Source organism: Rhipicephalus sanguineus, unplaced genomic scaffold (assembly GCF_013339695.2).
Source record: "Rhipicephalus sanguineus isolate Rsan-2018 unplaced genomic scaffold, BIME_Rsan_1.4 Seq497, whole genome shotgun sequence".
In the NCBI taxonomy this organism is placed as follows: Eukaryota; Metazoa; Arthropoda; class Arachnida; order Ixodida; family Ixodidae; genus Rhipicephalus; species Rhipicephalus sanguineus.
This window is the reverse complement of record NW_023615375.1, coordinates 3,022-23,153: the sequence shown is the minus strand read 5'-3', so window position 1 is coordinate 23,153 and position 20,132 is coordinate 3,022. Positions and strand designations below refer to the sequence as shown.

General features: G+C 48.7%; 1 protein-coding gene across 2 annotated transcripts in view; it reads left to right on the top strand.

The window, feature by feature from the left end:
- Positions 1–19,654, top strand: part of LOC119377584 (3 beta-hydroxysteroid dehydrogenase type 7) — a 47,915-nt gene extending 28,261 nt beyond the window's left edge. For both annotated transcript variants that reach the window (XM_037646979.2, XM_037646980.2), the window contains exons 4-6: positions 15,168–15,365; positions 17,024–17,160; positions 19,082–19,654. In XM_037646979.2, coding sequence (XP_037502907.1) covers positions 15,168–15,365; positions 17,024–17,160; positions 19,082–19,501 — 755 coding nt within the window. In that variant the 3' untranslated portion in view covers positions 19,502–19,654. The remainder of the gene's footprint in view (positions 1–15,167; positions 15,366–17,023; positions 17,161–19,081) is intronic.
- Positions 19,655–20,132: the final 478 nt, after the last annotated feature.

The window sequence follows — 20,132 nt, the reverse complement described above, 5'->3', positions numbered from 1 at the left end:
TACACACACACTTTTAATGTAATGCTACTTTCTTACTGGCTGTAAGGAGTCTACACCATTCAGCACTTGCACAAAGGTGTGGGCTAGTCATTGAAACACTCCTGCCTTCCGGGCAAGAGCAGTACGCATATACTGCTCCAAAGCTGCTAACCTATCACCCGATCAGTGAGCGAGCGGCTAAGAACTGCAACGTTCTCTGGTCGGTAGGTGGCAGGTTCGAATCCAGCTGATGGATGTTGTATGGGGCTGACGTCATAGTCTTCCTCTGCACGTGCGAGCTGGTCGAAATAAGCCTGTCGCTGGGTGGACTGCGGTCGTGTGGCCATGGTTGGTATAGATCGACTCGTCCTTGTCAGAGACGGGATGAGGGTCATCCCGGTCGGGGTCACGACACGCCCGCGCGGCCGGACCTTGCAGGCGAGTGAAGGCAGCAGAGGACGGTGGGGATGACCGTCTGAGGGCGTGTGGCTGCAGTCCACTTTCTTTTGCAATGTGGCTGTTTCAGCATAATGTTCCGCCGGGGCAGTTGGTGCATAGCTTAACCAAATAATTGTGGCGCCACTGAGAAGGAGAAAGAAAAACGAGAGAATATCGGACTGGCGCCCTATCCTGTTTTCTATCCTTTTCTTCCTTGTTCTCAGCTGCTACACAAATATTTCGGCTGTTTCCACTCAGTCACTCAGTTTTATGGCGACATTGTAGATCTGATAGGTTCAATTCAATTCAATTAAGTTGTTCTCGACATCACAGGAGACGTTACAAAAGTCACAACAGTGATGATGTGGAGCGTATCTTGTGAAATGGTTGTATGGAGATGAAATATGGAGTATGAAAGTATAGGGTACGTAATGGAGAAGGTTGTATATTGTAACGACGTGGGATCGACGAGGACACAGAGAACGATAGGCAAACACGCTTTATCATTCAGAGAAACTGCCACGTCTCTTCGTCCCCGCGATGGGCCAAAAACACTCGCGCTGCTTCGTTGCCGTCGCCACTGGCACATACGCGCGGCATTATTCCCCCTTTAAAAATAAACATCGCCCCGATGTTCAACGTTCAGAAAGCAAGGTAAAAAAAAAAAGAAACTGCGCAGTTAGTAACTGCAAGTATGGCTTCATCCGAAGCACGTGAACAATTTCAGGCAAATGCTTTCGGCGCTTTGAGCTCTGAGAGCCGTCCGGAACAACCTCGTAGTTGACCTCACTGATGCGTCGGATAACTGTGTAAGGTCCGAAGTATCTTCGCGATAGCTTTACGGAGAGCCCACGCCGACGAATAGGTGTCCAGACCCACACTTTGTCGCCCACGTTGTATGTGACGGGTCTGTGTCGGAGATTGTACTGTCTGGCGTCATAGCCTTGTTGTTGGTTGATTCGCAACCGGGCAAGTTGTCTAGCTTCTTCTGCTCGCTGTGTAAACTCTTCAGCGTCCATCTCATTGCCATCATTTTCGTGAGGGAGCATTGCGTCTAATGTTGTCGTAACTTCACGGCCGTAAACGAGACTGAAGGGTGTCTTCCGAGTGGTCTCCTGACGTGCCGTGTTGTACGCGAACGTGACGTAGGGTAGAATGTCGTCCCAGTTCTTGTGCTCTACATCTACGTACATGCTTATCATGTCAGCCAGGGTCCTATTGAGACGTTCAGTCAACCCGTTGGTCTGGGGATGATACGCCGTTGTTTTCCTGTGAGCGGTACCACTGAGTCGAAAAACGGTGTCCAAAAGCTCGGCCATGAACGCAGTACCTCTGTCGGTGATAACTACTGCAGGAGCACCGTGCCTTAAAACGATGGCTTCGATAAAAAATCGCGCCGCTTCATGTGGTTGCCCGTCGCAAAGCGCCCGTCTCGGCGTATCGGGTGAGGTAATCTGTGGCGACGTTACCCACCTATTTCCGGTAGCAAACGTTGGGAAGGGGCCCAGAAAATCCATGCCGATTTGTGCAAATGGTGTTGTCGGCACTTGGACAGGCTGCAACAGACCGGCTGGCTTGACGGATGGCGGTTTGCGACGCTGGCAATCGAGACATGTCTGCACGTAAGTTTTTACGGCCGCAGCAAGTCTCGGCCAGTAATAGTGTTGCCCAATCCTCGCCAATGTCCGGGTGTAGCCCAAGTGACCAGCGGTCGGTTCGTTGTGGTAGGCGTGTTGGACCTCACGTCGAAGCGACGAGGGAACGACGAGTAAGTAGCGGCTGCCAGTAGGTGAGAAGTTCTTCTTGTAATGTACGTCATTGCGCAAGCAGTACGACGTCAGCCCCCTTGCGAATAATTTCGGCACGCTACTGGTTCGTCCTTCCAGGTAATGAATAAGCGGTAGCAGTTCAGGATCGTCCCGCTGCTGTTGTGAAAAAGCGGCAGTGTCAACGACGCCCAAAAAGGCCGTGTCGTCGTCGTCTTGGGCTGCTGTCTCAACAGGAGACCGAGAAAGACAGTCGGCGTCGGCGTGTCGTTTTCCTGATTTGTAAGCAACAGTGAAGTCGAATTCTTGGAGCCGGAGACTCCATCGTGCGAGACGGCCGGATGGATCTTTCAGATTAATTAACCAACAGAGTGAATGGTGATCGCTGAGAACGGTGAACGAGCGACCGTACAAATACGGACGGAATTTCAGAACTGCCCATACCATGGCGAGGCATTCTTTCTCGGTCGTAGCGTAGTTGGCTTCTGCTCGGGACAGCGTCCTACTGGCATAGGCGATCACCTTTTCACTGTTGTCCTGCCATTGTACGAGCACTGCTCCAAGACCCACGTTACTAGCGTCGGTGTGCATATCGTCGGCGCGTCTTCATCAAAGTGGGCGAGCACGGGAGGCGTTTGCATGCGTTGACGAAGCTCGTGAAATGCCCGCTGGTCTTCGCCCCATGCGAAGGGGACGCCCTCCCTGGTGAGCTGTGTAAATGGCCATGCGATGCGCGAAAAATTGGCAATAAACCGCCGATAGTAGGCACATAGTCCCAAAAAACGTCGCACTGATTTTTTGTCTGATGGGGTAGGAAATTTCGCCACGGCAGCAATCTTATCCGGATCGGGTCGGATCCCCTGGCTGCTGCCGACGTGTCCGAGGAATTGAAGTTCGTGAAAGCCAAAGTGGCATTTTTCAGGTTTCAATGTAAGACCGGCTACGCGTATTGCTTCGAAAACTGCTTCCAGTCTTCTTAAGTGTTCATCGAACGTAGCAGAAAAGACAATCACGTCATCGAGGTACACCAGGCAGGTTTGCCACTTAAGTACTGATAGTACAGCGTCCATTAGACGCTGAAACGTTGCTGGCGCCGAACACAAACCGAAAGGAAGAACCTGAAATTCATAAAGTCCGTCGGGCGTGACAAAGGCGGTCTTCTCACGGTCTCTCTCATCCACTTCAATCTGCCAGTAGCCGCTTTTCAAGTCCATTGACGAAAATAGCGTGCGTTTCGTAGTCTGTCCAGGGAATCATCAATGCGCGGCAGCGGATACACATCCTTCTTTGTGATCTGGTTGAGCTTCCGGTAGTCGACGCAGAAATGCAAGCTGCCGTCCTTCTTTTTTACGAGTACTACAGGCGATGCCCAAGGACTGTTAGATGGCCGAATAACGCCATCTTCCAGCATCGTTTTCACCTGCTTTTGAATTGCATCACGCTCCTTTGGGGCAACACGATAAGGATTTTGCCTGATGGGTCTGGCGTCAGAATCTGTGATGACGCGGTGCTTGTGAGCGGCGTTTGACCAACTCTTGAAGTTGATGAGAAGCAGCCGTGGAACTTGTGGATCAGCGCAAGAAGGCGGTCTCGTTCGACGGTCGATAACGTCGGACTAACGTCAACAGGTGTCGGTGTAGTGATAGGAGACGCTGCCACCTCCTCCACTAGATGGCAATCTTCAATTTGCGCGAGTTCGTCGAAATAGGCAATGGCAGTGCCTCTAACAATGTGTCGGCGTTCCTTGCTGAAATTCGTCAACAAGAGATCAGCGCGCCCATCGATCACATTGATGACAGCCCTGGCAATAGAAATGCCGCAAGTGAATGCTAGCTCATTGATGAGTTCAGCGATGCCAGTGCCGCTCTGCAGGCTCTCGCAGTGCACGGGTACGAGGCAGCAACTCCGCGGCAGCAGTATGACGTCGTCGCCGGCGATACCTAATCGAGGTCGTTGGTTTTCCTCATCATTAGCAGTGCCCCAGGTTGTAGCGAACGTTACGCTCCTGTCGCGGATGTTAATCACAGCCCCGTATTCGCGCAAGAAATCCATTCCCAATATGAGCTGTTTACAGCACTCATGAAGAATGACGAGGGTGGCGACGAAGGTGGAACCAGCGATTAAGAGTCGGGCCGTGCACTTTCCAACAGGTGTCATTAACTGACCTCCGGCAGTTCTTATATTGGGTCCGTACCATGGCATCTTTACCTTCATTAGTCTGTCGGCTAGCTGTAGGCTTATTATGGAAAAGTAAGAGCCAGTGCCAACAAGAGCTGTCACTTGATGGCCGTCAATGTGGACGACGAGGTCAGCGCTGACGACGTCGGTTACATCGGGAGCTGGCGCATTCGTCGTATTCGTCGGTGTGCTCGTCGTCTTCGGCTTCGGCGACTTCGAGTCGTTCGTCTGTAATGGGGGCTGTTCGGAATTTCGATGATTCGCAACCCCACCCCCGGATGTCGCTGCGTCTAGTTTCCCCGTCGCGGGCTAGGGGACCTGCCCTTAGTGACGTCGGCAAAACTGCGACGATTCGGTGAACTGTACCACGGAGGAGATGGAGAACGTGATCGGGGCGTCGCTGGATTTTGTGCACGGCAATATTCATGAAAGACGGGACGAGAGCAACCCCGGTCGCGTTCTCGACACGCATGCGCTGCATGCCCTTTCATGCCAGAAGCAAAGGCTGCATAACTGTCTCAGGATGGGACGGCCACAGCCCGCAGTCTCAACAATTTCCCCATAAGTGGCTGTTAACATTCATTCATTCATCCATTCACCCATGGCTCTCAAGCATAGCGAGAGTCACCTTCAGAGATCAACAAGCGTGTATTCAGGTCACATACGATTTCATTCTTCAAAGGTATACTGCGCTAAAAGGAACAAGGACACAGAAAAGGGGGGACAACACATGTCCCCCTTTTCTGTGTCCTTGTTCCTTCTAGCGCAGTGTACCTTTGAAGAATGAACATCAACCAACTAGCCCAACTTGCTGCTCTGTCACATACGATTTGTAGAAATAACCATGCCACTATGCAATTGCGCTGAGAACATGTACGGCGGAAAACAACGTGCCACAACAATGAAAAAGATAAGCTACGGCCGGTAAAATGTGCATTTACTGCTCCTGTGTGGCCTGAGGCTTAAACTAGAGCTCTTTCTCCCTGCATGTTGCGAAAAGCATGGCGATTTTCACCCGCTTGCTATTTCCATGCAGAGCACTTGATACACTGAGCGAATCACAAGCACAAGAGCTCAATAAGCGATAAAAGTATTTGCGCTATTTCAAAAGGACAACTTTCCCGGATCACATGTATGGAGTAAAATTCGTAAGCTGCAGACTACACTTTCGACAATCTCAATTCTATCATAGTTTGCTTCTCCTTAAGTGTCCAATTAGCATCGCTGTGTGAAAATAATACAAGTATCCACTGTTAGTAACAATCTTTGGGTTGTGAAGGTGCGTACATTAACCGGTGTTTACTGTACGATCTGTACTTAAAAAAAACAAAAACTAACCTAGCAACCAGCCATTAGGCAGTTTCTGCCCTTGAAGCTCCCAGGCAGAGCACAGTCCATCCAGATGAGGCTGATATGCGCGCTTCCAGGCCCCTTTGAGGTCGGCTGGATGATGACACTCCCACCGTTGCAAAACACTTGTACGTTTAGGGAGCACAAGTCCTTCCTATTTCTGTACAGGTGCTCCAAGTCATAAGGTGGCTCGATTTTCCAGTGCTTGCAATCGATGGATCCCAGGACTTTGCGAAAGTCTGTGACCTGTGAAGAGGCCAAAAAGGATATTCAAAAAACCATCCTTGAAAGCGCTCTTAATACATATTTGGCAGTGACAAAAACTATCACTTAGTCACTTAAGTCCTTAAATATGCTATATTCAATTTGAAACAAACTGAAGCCCCATGTAAGCTTTATATACTGTAAGATATATATGCCCTGGTAAAGTAGTGCTGCCACAGCGGTAATCTTCTATACAAGTAATTTTGCAATATGAAGGGAATTCCCGAAAAAGTTCTACATGGCTACTGGAAGATAAATTCGCATCAAATTTTTCTCTCAACTGTCAAGCGTGGTAAACGGACAGGCTCTTAATAATCAGATAAAAGCCTGCTTAAGCCAAATCATAAAAAATGCTGGTGTACTTGCTCATATTGCAATATATGTATATTGGCCGTATAATATACGTATATACAAAGCGGTAGTCGTACATTTTTCGTACTGAAAATTAACATGGGGTGACATTACATCTGCTGGGATGAAAAACTTACAAACGTACGTTATAGCACTACACGAATAGCAACGAAATTAGTTGCGCAAGTTTAGCTCACCGATGGCACAACGATTCGCAGCCGTCAGCGTCATCGGGATTCGAATATGCTCTGCAGCCACAGGCAAAAGACGTCTGTGGACTGGAAGCTGCCGTTGACGTAGAAATGCAAGGTTTGCAAGACGTGTACGTCCACTGGTGAAGCGTGAGAAATCGCCGTGGGCCGCAGTAGTCAATGCTTCAGTGCCGTGCAAAATGACAGGACTCGAAAACTTGTAGTTAGCAGGTACTGGTGTACGACTTAATCCAAGGCAAGGCATCAGTGAGAAGTGTGTTCTGTCCGGAGCGAAGCGTGACGTCCGCGTGCTTTCGCTGCCAGGTACAAGTCCAAGTTTTCACCGGAGAATAGTCAAGGCGTACTCCCAAAGCAGCCACATTTACAGCAGAATGTCTCGGCGCGCGACTTCGGTTCGGCACGTTATGATGTTCGGATTACGGTTATCACAAGAAGGAGAAGCAAGCAGTTAAAAAAGAAAACGTCAAGCCCAGCGCCAAATCCTTAAAGCCCTCATAAGGCACGATCGCAACTTCGTAGGGCGAAACACGGTTATCAACGCTTTTAATCTTCTGTCACACGACCACAGCCTCTTCACAAGTCTTAAATGTCAACGCAGCACCACTGTTCACAACGCACATAGTCTCACTCCCGAACACTGCATTTGCTTGGACTGCTCAGGAGAGAATAAATGCGCACGGGCTAACCAGTGGCGAAGCAAGAACCAAATATAGAGTGTAGTTCATGCATTACCGTACGAGCACGGAATCACTCAAGTAACGTGCCAAAATGCTGTCAGTTAGAAATGCCGCACTGCACCCTACTGAGACACTGGAAAGCGAAGCAAACGAACTGTTACCGACACTCAAACACACATTGCAGGCTCCTCCAGTGCTAGTTACTGTCGGTACACAGGCACCGATCCCCTCTTCATAAACACACGAGGCACAGGCTTCGCTACGCTTCACGGCACACCAAGAGACACTGCCGTCGGTCTTCACACTGCTTGCGCGCACCGAAAAAGCAGCGGTATTCACAGCACATCCAGTCGAACGCTGAAGGAACTCAAGCGTTTGCGGGAAAATGCCGACACGTACAGTTTACGGCGCCATGTTGTTTTCGCGAATGCGCAGCAGGGGCAAGCGCAAAGAGAGCTCTAAAAAGCTCTTGAGCGTTTTCACGGCGAGATAAAAATTCTCTTATGTGCGAGGGGAAGATATGGCGAACACGACAGGAGCGCGCGATCAAAGAAGTGTTTGTCAACGTCATAAGATGACCTGATGTAGCGAGTACTGCTTCCCAACCAATCACAAGCTGCGCCTCTCGCCAAACCGTCGTGCTAGCGTTTGTCGTTGCTACGATAGGAACCTGCAGCGTGGGTCCGCCTTGGCTAGGCGATGATTCCAGGCCAAGCTGACGCTTCTGAGCACAAAATACACATTGAGTGGGTGAAGCCACCTTTCAATGATATTCTCATGCCAAGTTAAATGGAAGTAGTAATCAAAGGGACATGAATCGGCAAAGGTTTGTTAAACTCAGGAATCGTGTGCATTCGCACATATTTTCGATGGCAGTTCAACTTACTGCAGCCATTTCTTTCTGACTACTTGCCATAAACGCGTTCTGTTTCAGCTTCCGAACAGTGAAGGCGAAAAGCTCGATTTGTTGTGATTTCATGCATTTATGAACATCTATAATATGCGTGATTGCATTGTAGGAGCCCACTCTGGATCGGCCCAAACTGCATTGCGACAGCTGCATTTGGGAGATCGTGCCTATTGGGCAGTTAAAGACAATCCAACTAGACAAGTTGGAATCACACAATAGGCTTTAATAACGGCTAACTGAAATGCTCCGCTCGATATTATTTCCAATAGTGTGCAGCTGATGTGCTCCTCTGAACCTCTTTGGTGGTAATTTCGACCAATGCTGCGTACATCACCATAAGTTGGACGTCTCATTGGAGGAATTAGGACGCAACAAAACAACACAACAAAAAAATGTTGACCAGATACCGCACCCCTTTCGACTTCATCGACTACTCATGAGAACTTTGGTTTTAATCCAACCACAAGCCTTTGCATGCACAATTTTTTGCCATGACACCCAATAGGCTTCTTAATTACTGGGACTTCCAGCTTATGGACGACTGCGAGTGCCAATACTGTCCATAGCGTACAAGCGAAACAGCACACGAAACTCAAAGCACCGAAATAAATAAAAACGTACCAGCAATCGTCAAGCAGCCTTAGATGGCCGTGAATTAGCTCAAAATCAGCCACGGCACCCAGATACCCGCCGCAGTTGCATGTTCTAAACAGCCATATTGTTCGTAAGAGTGTTCCGGAACACTCTTGGGATTTTCTCGTAGCCACGCTGTTTCTGCGCAATTTCTTTGCTTCGGAATCCACTTACGAGCCTTTTTCAGTGACGCACCAAATATAGTAACTGCATCACCATCACTGGCATGTTCCTGGACAGTCCCAGCGCGCTTACCGCCGCGGCCGATGTGATAACGATGGCCTCTCACGACGTTTTTTTTTTCGCTTCGTGAATCGACCTACGCGACAAAATTCCTCTTACGCGACAATTTGCTCGTAAGTGAGCTTTGTGAATTCGGCCCTGGACTATCCTCTAGTATCCCTTCAATTACTGAGATTTAATTAAATAAGTATTTGTAATATATTAGTAATCTGAGAAGTGCTTAGCGAGTTATGAAAAGGTCAATGAGGCGTATGTAGGCATATTTATCTAACTGCGCTATATTGAGCAACATGCTAATTGCGTGCAAAGCTTTTTATTTTCTGTGTAGAAGAAAGCTCGAGGAATATTAATGTCCCACGTGACTACACTGCAACTATGAAGAGTGGATGTATGGTATTCCTTTATGACAGGGCGGTGACGTGTGCGCCACCAAGCCCCCTTTTTTTTCAGCGGCACGAACACCGAGTTACACTCTTTGCTATGTTCCAGACAACCCTGTCAAGCGTCGGTGCGAGTTGTCCGGAAACCGTGCCAAAGAAAAAAATTAAGGGATAGAATGGGTTAAGCTAGGGGTTGTATATGATAGTGCTGATATTGAGCTATACATAAATTAATGTTGGAGTCGTATTATTAGTGAAGTCAGCAGAAACAGGCAAACTACATCGAAGAAACGCATCGGGCTCGCTGCGGTACCTGACGGATCGGGTCTCAAAAATGTGCTTCTTTCTGCGTGGATTCGAGGAGCGCGCAATAACTCATTGTTTACCCACGGCACACGTACACCGAAGACGTATATAGATGTGAAGGATTGGGTTAACTAAGGGTCGTACATGATAGAGTGGACATTTAAGCATGTGATAATTTAAAATAAAGGAACAATACTTCTGACGTGTTGACTTCACATCTCCCCCCGCCGCATGTTCTCTCCACGGTGTATATATCTTACACCGTGGTTCTCTCCCATGTGCCGCGCGTCTCATCCACCACCCCATAGAGTTTCCTAAATTAACTAGAGGGGACTCTGGCGCTGCGATCGTTCAGCCACCATGGGAATGATGGGTAGTACACGGATTTGCCTAGTCTTCGTGTTTGCGGGCTTCGAACGCACTTGTTGCTTTGTTTATTGTTGTGTTTTGGTTTTCTTTCGCATAAAAAAATGAATCGTTCTGAACTTCGTGACCAGATTTGAATTGGTGAGCCTAAAAGGGTTAAAGCAGTGAAGTGGAACTGCTGACTTTTGCTGAACTTTGTTTTGCGACAAAGCGGCACGCAGGTGACGCGGAGCCAAACGGAGCCGAAAAGAACGAAGTTTAGACAAATCCATGTACTACCCCTCATTCCCATGCTGGCTGAAGCGCCATGCGCTGCAGCTCCCATAGACACTAGCGCCAGAGTTCCCTCTAGTAAGTATTGTAAGAAACTCTACGCATCGCCTCATATAGGATTGCGCGCCTCCTTACCTCACCATTTGCTCTTCGGAGTGTGCCACGGTACAGTGAACTATGAGAATGGTAGTGGGCGCACTGGTGTCGAACGCGCGACACCGCCCATGTCTCCTTGGGTGCAAGTGTTGGTCGCAGACGCTACGTCGATCTCGAAGGTCGTGACACGTGCTTCGCATCAGTGTAAGCGCCCTTCGTTCCTTCGCGTAGCGTCTCCTCTCTAGTTGGCAGTAAGAGGTAGTCCTGTGTACATCCTTGTCTGTGTATACTTCGCACTGTTTTTAAATATAATACGTACCAAATGGCTCGCATTCACTAGCTTTTAAGACTCCTCTATAGGACAGCTGCGCACCAGATGTCGAGAACAATGCAGCGCCTGTGACCAAGGGTAACATCAGCGGCTTCACCTCCCCCATTGGCGCTGACGTGCAGTAAGCTCACTACCCCTCTTGTTAACTATAGCCCTGGAAAGGGTTGTCCGTGCACGCTGCTCCCACTTCTCCGACAGCGTCAGTTAGCCTCCTTACGTCGCCAGTGGTGCGCCGTGGTACAGTGAACTAGAAAAGTAGTAGTGGCCCCTATGGCGCTGAACGCGTGATGCCGCCTAGGTCTCCTTGGGCACTAAGCAATATGATTAGGGTCTCTTTCAGATTTTTTTCTTTCCGTGCTATCTACCTGAAATAGTATTCATTTTCATATCATCATCACACCATATCATATCATTTTCATCATCATCGACGGAGGGTGGAACGGAACAGGGTTTAATCCCCTCTTCAACTCACCTCGCCCGAAGGAAACTGCTGGACCACTTTTAAAGTTCATTGACTGATTGATTCATTCATATATGAGTATGCCCGATGTTTTCTACCAAACAGAAGAGCTACTATATCTTTGGGTTCGGTTACGCCTGAAACATTCGACTACCCAAATTGAGGCACCCCACAGGAAGCCATGCTATTCCCGATACTAACCTCTTGTCACCTTTTGAACAAAGGGTGGGTCTTAAGTGGATTAACAAAACGCGTGCCAGCGGAGCCCTGGACTGAGGGCCCGCCATAACTGCCTTAATTAATTGATTTATTTACTTATGTATTCTGAACAAAGTCTACCTCCTCCTCTTCCTCGACTGCAATTATGACTCTGGCAAGAGTCATATTGATAGTTTTTTTCACCGTTATTTTTTTATTACACATGAACGCTACTTCTAATGTGATAGCAACAACTTCAAAGAACCTTCGTCATTATTTTTAGCAGACAACAGAAAACACGCCAGAGGCCCGCGCGCGAGCGGCGGAGGGCGTCATCTTCAAGAGGGCGATAAGGCAGAGCCGCAACGCGGCGAAATCGAGAGACTAAGGGCACGGCGCTCACGCGGTAGGCACAACAAAAGGCAGACGAGGTGCTACCTCCCCAGAAGGATCATGTGGCGAAACACCTGCGTTTTGTACAAAAAAAAAAAAACACATGAGTCACAAAAACCAACGCCGCCCTCGTGGTCACTTCGCCTTTGCAGTAGTCGCATGACTAAGGAACATAGGCGTGCGCACAGGGGGGGAAGGGGGATGGCCGCCCCCCCCCCCTAATCATCTAAGAGGGGGGCGCAAAATTCGCCCCGTACATTGACCCTTCTAGTCGCCTAAGAGGAGGGGGGGCGAAAGCTGCCTCATACATGGACTTAGTAGGGTGGGGGGGCGCTGCGGTGAACCTTCGCCCCCCCTAATGGGGAACCCTGCGCACGCCTATGTTAAGGAAATCAGGAGCCCTTCCCCAATCGGGGAAATGAGGGCAAGCGAAGCTTGGCGTGCCTGACGTACTGGCTTTCTTTCTTCCTTTCTTTCTTTCTTTCTTTCTTTCTTTCTTTCTTTCTTTCTTTCTTTCTTTCTTTCTTTCTTTCTTTCTTTCTTTCTTTCTTTCTTTCTTTCTTTCTTTCTCGGTCTCTCTTCTGCATTTCTTTCTCTCTGTTTCTATTTTTCTAATTCTTTCCTTTCCCACCCCCTTGCTTCTCTGCACTATGCAAGGCTATGCTATGGTATGCTCTGCCAGCGTGCCTGGATAGCCGAGTGGTTAGGACGCTCGCCTTCGGATCGAGGGTACGCGGGTTCGAATCCCACCTCGTGAAGAATTACTTTTCGGCAAGAATATTTCTCTTTCTGTATATCTTTCTTTCCGTCTCTCTGTTTCTTGCTTTTTGCCTCTCTCTCTCTCTCTCCGTACTCGCTCCCTGGGTTATTAGAGGCCACGCCGTAGCGGTGAGTAGTGGGATCTGCCCAAATTCTGTGGCACACACCCGTTTATGATGATGATAGTTTTCGGGAATGGTCACACTACGCCGAGCTATAAGAGCTTCGCTGTTAATAAAGAAGCCGGCGTTCGCCTAACTCTCACTTCGTCTTTGCGAAAGCGTGAAACAGAGGCGATAAAGATGACCCTCTGGCGCAACGGTCATCCTGGAAAGCTTCCACAGAGCGGCGCAGGCTGCTTGGAGAGTTTAAAAAAAAGAAAAACAGCTTTTGCGTGGCTCGTCTGAAGTGGTCTTAGACGAATGCATAAGGAACCCTGTAATTTTCTTTTTTTCTTAACGGCGCGCCGGCCGAGTGTCGAGCGAATTGGGGTTCGAGGCCATTTGCCACGCGCTAGCGTGTTCCCCCTGATATTGCTGACCATAGTTCGTCTCACCAGCACTGCCTGAACATTTCATCCCGCGCTATACTATGTCACTCGATGGTCATTGCATTAACGATAAATGGGCCGTCTACAGTGATTGTTACTCTCTCGGCGTACAAAACATTAGCAAAGAGTTAACTGGTGAAATTAGGATTTTCTTAGCTTTTCACTATTTTACAAGAACGTGCAAGTAGGAACGGCAGCGCTATCTTAGCAGTAGTAATAGACTTTATTCAGCCAAATTCGTAGGCCGAGCATTTCGACGTCTGCGCTACCAGTCGACGCTGTTCTTGCCCTTCGGCGCCGATCCAGTCGAGCCAGGTGGTGATGGAAAGGGAAGTGGGAGGGCAAGAGCTGGATCGCTGAGAAGATGGGCTGTAGAAAAGGCAGTGTGACAGGTCTGCATATGTGAGGGACAATTGGGACAGCAGGGGTCAGATCTATATTTGTAAAGAAAAATGCGAGAGGGGGTGATCAGGCAATTCATTTGGAGTGCCGTAGAATTCGAGCCTGTAGCAGAGTGAGCGATGGATGAGGAGGAGGGTAAAGACGCTTGTCGAGTCGGGAGTGTAGGTATGCCTCCTCGATAGTATGGCACAGGAGATCTTCCCATCGTTCTTCACGGAGCTCCCACTGTCTTCCGAAGGTGTGGGCCAGGTAAGAAATGGTTGCCCGGTGCAATACATCGCGGACGAGCCGGTGAGCCAGCTCATTGCCGTCAATCCCCGAGTCCCCAGGAACCCAGCGTAGGAAAACAGGGGAAGGTTGCAGTGCATAGACTGCTCGCTGGACCTCCTGTTGTAGGTAAGGGGGTAAGGTGTGGTTCGGTATGTTACGCATGGCGGCGTTAGAGTCAGTATATCGTGTACCCGGGGAAAGAAGGAACGGAAGAAAATGACTGTAAGGCGTGGACAATGGAAAGACCTCGAGCGAAAGTACATCGGGCGGGTGCAGGTATGGCCCGCTGGTGTGGGTTTCAGGTGTCGAAAGATGTGGATGGTAGGTAGCGTAGCCGCGGGAACCCCGAGGAGCCACAAACGAGGCATTCGTGTAGGCGATTCCCTGTGTTAAAAGGAGGGGTATTACGACGGCCGGCGTGCAGAACGGGGGAATTGTTGGACGGGAGGGGAAGGGTACGAAGGTTGGAAGCAGGGGTGCACGCGGGAGAAGGCAAGGTGGGAACGGGAACTGGATGTGAGGGATACCTGCTTGGACCTAAGCCATTGGCCCTGACGGGTAAGAGAAAGACGCTCAATCTGAGAGTCGTGTAGGAGAGAAAGAAGAAGAACGTAGTGGATGAAAGAGGCCAGTGGCAAAGAGCTTAGTGGTAGAGGTAGTGATAGGGAGGTTGAGACCTGCCTTGTAGGGGCCTAACAGGGCTGTTTAGAGGGTGTTAAGTTGGAAAGAGTACTAAGCCAGGCTAGTTGGTAAGCGTTCGTAGTTAATTTACAGCGCGAAAAACGAGAGACAAAAGAAGAAATACTACACAAGACAAGCGCTGACTGCCAACTACAACATTTATTGCGCATATCCCATGCTTAAATAACATCGCTGCGTACCACGTGAACATGAGAGGGCGAAAAGGAAAAAAAAACTTATTACAAAACCAAACAACAGAAACTGTAGTAACTATCATCGTATGCCCAGATAGTCTATCTCTTTTTGAATTAAGCTGATTGAGGCCTGAGCAACGCACACATCTGACAGAGAGCTTATATGCGCAGCCTCCACGATTTCCCGCTGCGTCTGCCGCCTGTGTCGATACAGAATGGGCGTGTTACCAAATAAAGGTTGGGTTTTGGGTAAATTGAACGTAAGGTATAAAATACAGGAACTTGTTGAGGGCGAGTGCATGAGCAACACGGCACGCATGAGCCTCGTGGAGACCAGACTGCCTAGTGACAACGCGTTGCAGGAGGGGAGTTACCGAGTGGTAGGTCCTGACAGCGTGATGGAGGGCCTGCGCGTTCTTGGCTATCTCATCAAGCCTATATAAGTTTGCAGTGACAGCTCTCCAGTGTCTAAATATAAATTCGGTTCTCTCTAATCCACCCATGCAGGAACGTCAAACGTGGTTGAATGTTGTGTGGCTCAGGGAGTCCCGCATCTCGTGTACGCAAGTACCGTAGGCGCGACGCCACTGGTAAGAAGAAGCCGACTGGATTTACCCTTCCCCGAATACGTCGGACCGTACGGCGAGACCAAGGCACGTGCAGAGGACATCGTGGTCACTTCCAACGGACGCCTTTTGTCTCGCGGTAGGTTCTATAAAAGCAAACACTTATTCTGTTTTTACGCTTAAGCTGCATGCCTCTCGTTCGTCGGAAATTTCGTGGCGTCAGTACAGAACTCCTATAGCGCATATGTGCCATAGAATTGCGCAAATCCCTCTACTCACCACACTAGTCCACTAAAGATTTCGTCGCGTAAACACCAATGCCAAGTTAAAGAGCCCCTAAACCACAAAGAGACGCTCGCGTGCTCCTCTGCTAGCAAATGGGTGCGCTCCTTGCATTTTAACGTCGGATGTTGAGGAAGGGCATTCGGAGAGGTGGAAAGACGAGGTGACGAACGCATTCGCTGTAGACTCGTCGACGACTGCAATGCCACGACTAAATTTTGACCTCTGGGTGGTTTAGGGGTCTTTTAATAATTTAAGGCAAACGGGATACCTTTCTTTGCAATCAGGCATACATCCTAGAGCTCAGTATTCGTTTAAATAAAGAAAACCACAAAACAAGCAATGCAGGCTGCTCTTGGAAATGGCTGGCAGCCCACTTCCGCAGAACTGCTGCAGACTGCAACTAAAGCTGTATAATTAGTACCTACTAAAGCAGTGCACTCACCTTTAACAGGCGCACGCTGTCCGAGTGCGCAGCTCCATGAATATTCCGCCCTCCGAGCGTCACTTCGAGCACGGAGCCAGGCACCACCGCCACCGAAGATGCGTATGTTTGTTCGAACACAATACTGCAAGACAGGCAACTGACGCAACCCGCGCAACCAACGCAACGCATTCCAAAAGACCGAGGAGACTGAGAGAGGAGGCGGAGGCGGCGCGCCAGCCCGGCTCCGTCGGCGAGCCTCGGCGCCATGACGGCGCCGAACGGCAAACGCGCGATATGTACGGAGTATACGGCGGCGCCTTCATCACGGAAGCCAATCGAAACGTGCTTTGCGAGAGTCCAATGACTCCCTTCAGCAATGCTAACTATCTTTTTCTGCTTCTACCTTCCAAAACAGGTCAAATGAATACCCGAAGAGAGTCAGGGTGCTGTGACCCTCTTTTGACTCTTTTTTATTTTCTTAAAGTGCACGTGGTCGAAATTTATGGTGCCCTCCAATACGGCGTCTCTCATAATCATAGAGTGTTTTTGGGGCGTAAATACCGGACAGTTAGATGTTCTTGTGTTGCGTCATGACATATACATGACAATTGATAAACTGCATACGCAAGACTTAACTTTTCTGATCTTGTGTAGAAAACTTTCAATTCGTGGGCTCGCTATCCTGTGTTACACATCTTGTGTCGCAGTGTGTTCCAATTTATTGGCAGTCTTTCTTAGTGGTTAATTACTTTTCTTTTCGTTCGTTTTGTATGCTAAGTGATAAGGAGTCAAAAGGCGTCAACTTCTGTTGCATCAGACCAATAAAAGACAATAGCATTTCGAAACTCTAATCCGTACTTACATTTTGTCCTAACCGTATGATTAGCTTAAATTAGACGGATAAAGAAGCCGGGGTAATCCTGATTCGAGGCTCGCTCAACCCTGCCGGCTTGCGTTTACGTGATCGCGCCAGGGAAATCTCAGCCCCTCAAGTGAAACTTATGTACCTTCTTTGTCGTCTTCATGGAAACGCCACAATAAAAAGCCATCTGTATTTCCCGTGAAATCACTATGTTCTTTTCGCACAGAAAGAGGGCGGCTACGCACGCTGCCAATCCGCATCCCTCCCTTGTACGGCGAGTTGGATCAAATATTCATCACCAAGTGCCTACGGATCTCCAGGCTCACATTTGACTTCGCCTTTTGCCTCGAGTGCCGGGTACAGGTGAGTGAAAGACGACCCATGCATGTGTTGCTACAAGTACACTGTCTACTTATGAGAACTGAGCCGTAACATCTGGATATTGTGCCGAAGGTGAAATGTAGCTTTTGCAGCATTAGAACTCCGTCCTCGTTAGCTTAGGACCACTCTGCGGCGGTTGCCAAACAGTAACACAATGCAGTTATGTGCAAAGTATTTCTTTCACCTGTCACGCACGAGCTATCAGGTCGTGTGAAGAGAAGAAACCGTTATGTGTAAGGCATCCGAAGTTTCAATTAGTACCTCGCTCGTTAGCGAGTGCAGCAAGCTGAAATCCGTTTCCATCGAAACATCGTCGTACAGCTGGAAAGCATCAAGTGTCCTTCCCCCTTCCCTCATTTGCTGGCACTTATCGGCAGACTCGAAGTGTGCGGGTGTACGCCATCGGTGGTGGAATGTTGATCTTCACAACCTATATCAACCCAGGAATAGACATCGGAAATTTTATGCCAACACATCTTGCGTGGATTAAACGAAATAAAGACAGACTAGTTATTGTAGGCATCACATAAGTAGACAAAAAGGTGTGCTTTCTGTGGTTAGTGAGAGAAATTTTTGAACATTCGTGCTGTAACGGTCCACAGAAACCAACCACAAAGTACAGGTTGTGCCTGGATTTGATCTTTGCCACAAGCGTGTCAATGGTAGTCGCTTAACCCATAGCAGTATAACGCAATGACCACAAGGTGATCCCCGCCAGAATTACTTGAAAGCAACAATAAAAAAGTATTACAGCAGCAGGAGTGGTGTCAGTTAGCCATGATCATTTGTGGTACTTGTGTAAGAGGTTCGCTTTACAGCCACTTTCACAAGATGAGATGGAAGCGGAAACTTTTTTTTTCTGTTTCTGGCGTTTCGGTGAATGCCTCAGAGGATATTATGCGAAGACATTCAGGACGGTGGTACCGCTGCAAAAAACGCCAATTTTCTACAGCGTCTGGCAAGCCTATTTTATTGCTAAGGGTGAAGTCCATTGAGGCTCGAGCACACTTTCGTGAACTTTATGACGATGAAGAAAAGACCGTTAGCATATTGGATAGCTATAATCTTTTCTTCTCCTGTATGTATTACGACTATATAAGCAGAAGGATACCATAATTCATGAGGCGCTCTGTGATAAATTAGCATTCCGTATGCAACTTACCCGCGCTCGTCGCGAACTCTCATAGCGGCTTGCAACATGCCATATAGCAGCATGGGTTGGCATGACGCTGCTGCCATCCAGTCGACTGGTGGCGCTGAATTAGAAAAACTAATTAGCGAATTAAAGAAATTTCGTATTTAAGAACGCCAAATGGGTAGCATATCTTGAAGTAGTTCAGGAGGTCTGATTACAGTTGAGTAACGGCGATTCCAGGTTGCACAGGCGTGTTTCAATTGCAAACGCCACAAGAGTTTTGTCTTAGAGAAAGCACTTCGATGCAAGTAATTTTGTGCGACCATCAACCCTAATTTTTGAGGTCGCATTACTTCAAACCAGCACGAGGCAAAACGATGCGTTTACTGACTTCGCATTGCGCTATTCATCAGGCCGACGTTGTGGAAGCCCCTGTTTAGCGCCATCGTGTGCGATGCGTTCATATTAGCCTGTACGTGCTTCTGACTCTGTGCGATTTAATCTAGTTGGTGAGCCAGTGCTTACCGCAGTACACAAGGCCGATATGACTATGAACTTTATATCTTAAAGTTGTCTATAATGCATTGCTATCGGTGTCAGTGCTTCGCCTGTCGGGCGAAATTGTGTGTCTGTGTGTGTGTGTGCGCGCGTGCTTGCATGCATGCGTGTGTGGTGTGCGTTCGTGCGTGAGTGTGTGTGTGTGTGTGTTTTGCGCTGTACAGAAATCAGAAATCTTCGAAAATAAACGAGAGCTTCTTTTTCCTGCAGAGTATGTACGCAGGTAACGCGGCATCTTTGGCTCTTCGAGGCATTGACGCTCTGGCTGCCCCCGGGTCCAGTGACGTCTCTGGAAAATCCTTGTACGCTACGGATGAGACGACTGATGATATCTCGCTGGTGCTGCGACCCATCGCCGAAGCTCGCGGAATTCGCTTGTTTCCTTTAAAGGTGCCTTCCGGGCTCGTCCTCGCAATTTCCTGTGCCTTCTGGGGCCTTGCGGTGCTGCTCAGTCCTCTGGTCAAGCTTAACTCGGAGGCGGTGCCTAGCCCTATGGAAATTGTCTTCATGAGACGTTGTCCTCCGTATGACGGGAACGAGGCCGCAGAGAAACTGCACTGGAAGCCAAAGTACAGCGTTCGTCAAGCAATCAGCGCGTCTCTAGACTACTACAGAAACGTGAAGTTGTGAAGTGAGCCGGTGCAGCATTTGAGAGCGCGTGCGCGAAAAAGTGGCGTAGCCAAGGGGTGGCACGCCGGGCAGTACAGCTTTGGTTTCTGTACGCTGCCGTGGCAAGTTGTAAGCCTCTGAACAAAAGAAGAGGCGTAAAAATATAAGTTCGGGGATAAAAACATAATGGATAACTGAATTATTGGCTTCAGGTTGACCGAAGACAATGATGGCGTTACTTTAGTGGATAGCCGACATTGAAAAACATTTGTGATCATTTCGCCACAGCAGCCATAATGAGAAATCACTTCGCCATTCTTTAGCCAACATCGGACATCACTAGCCAAAGTTAGGCATCATTCAGCAACAATAGGCTGTGGCAACGAGTGCTAGTAGTTTCCAAATGCGATCGTTAAAGTGGTATGAGAAACCAGCGTAAGTGAAGTGACTGCGTTGCCTTCACAAGCTGTCCATATGTTTCCTCCGAGATACCGTCTAACCACGTTACAGAATATAGCTAGAAGAGGCTTAGGGAGATGTGCGCCCTGTTGTCTAATTGTGCGCCCGGTTGTTCAGTTCAATGCTGCTCCGTGATGCACAGAACGAATAAAACATACACTACTTGTAGTTGTAAAGAGTTTCAATACCACGC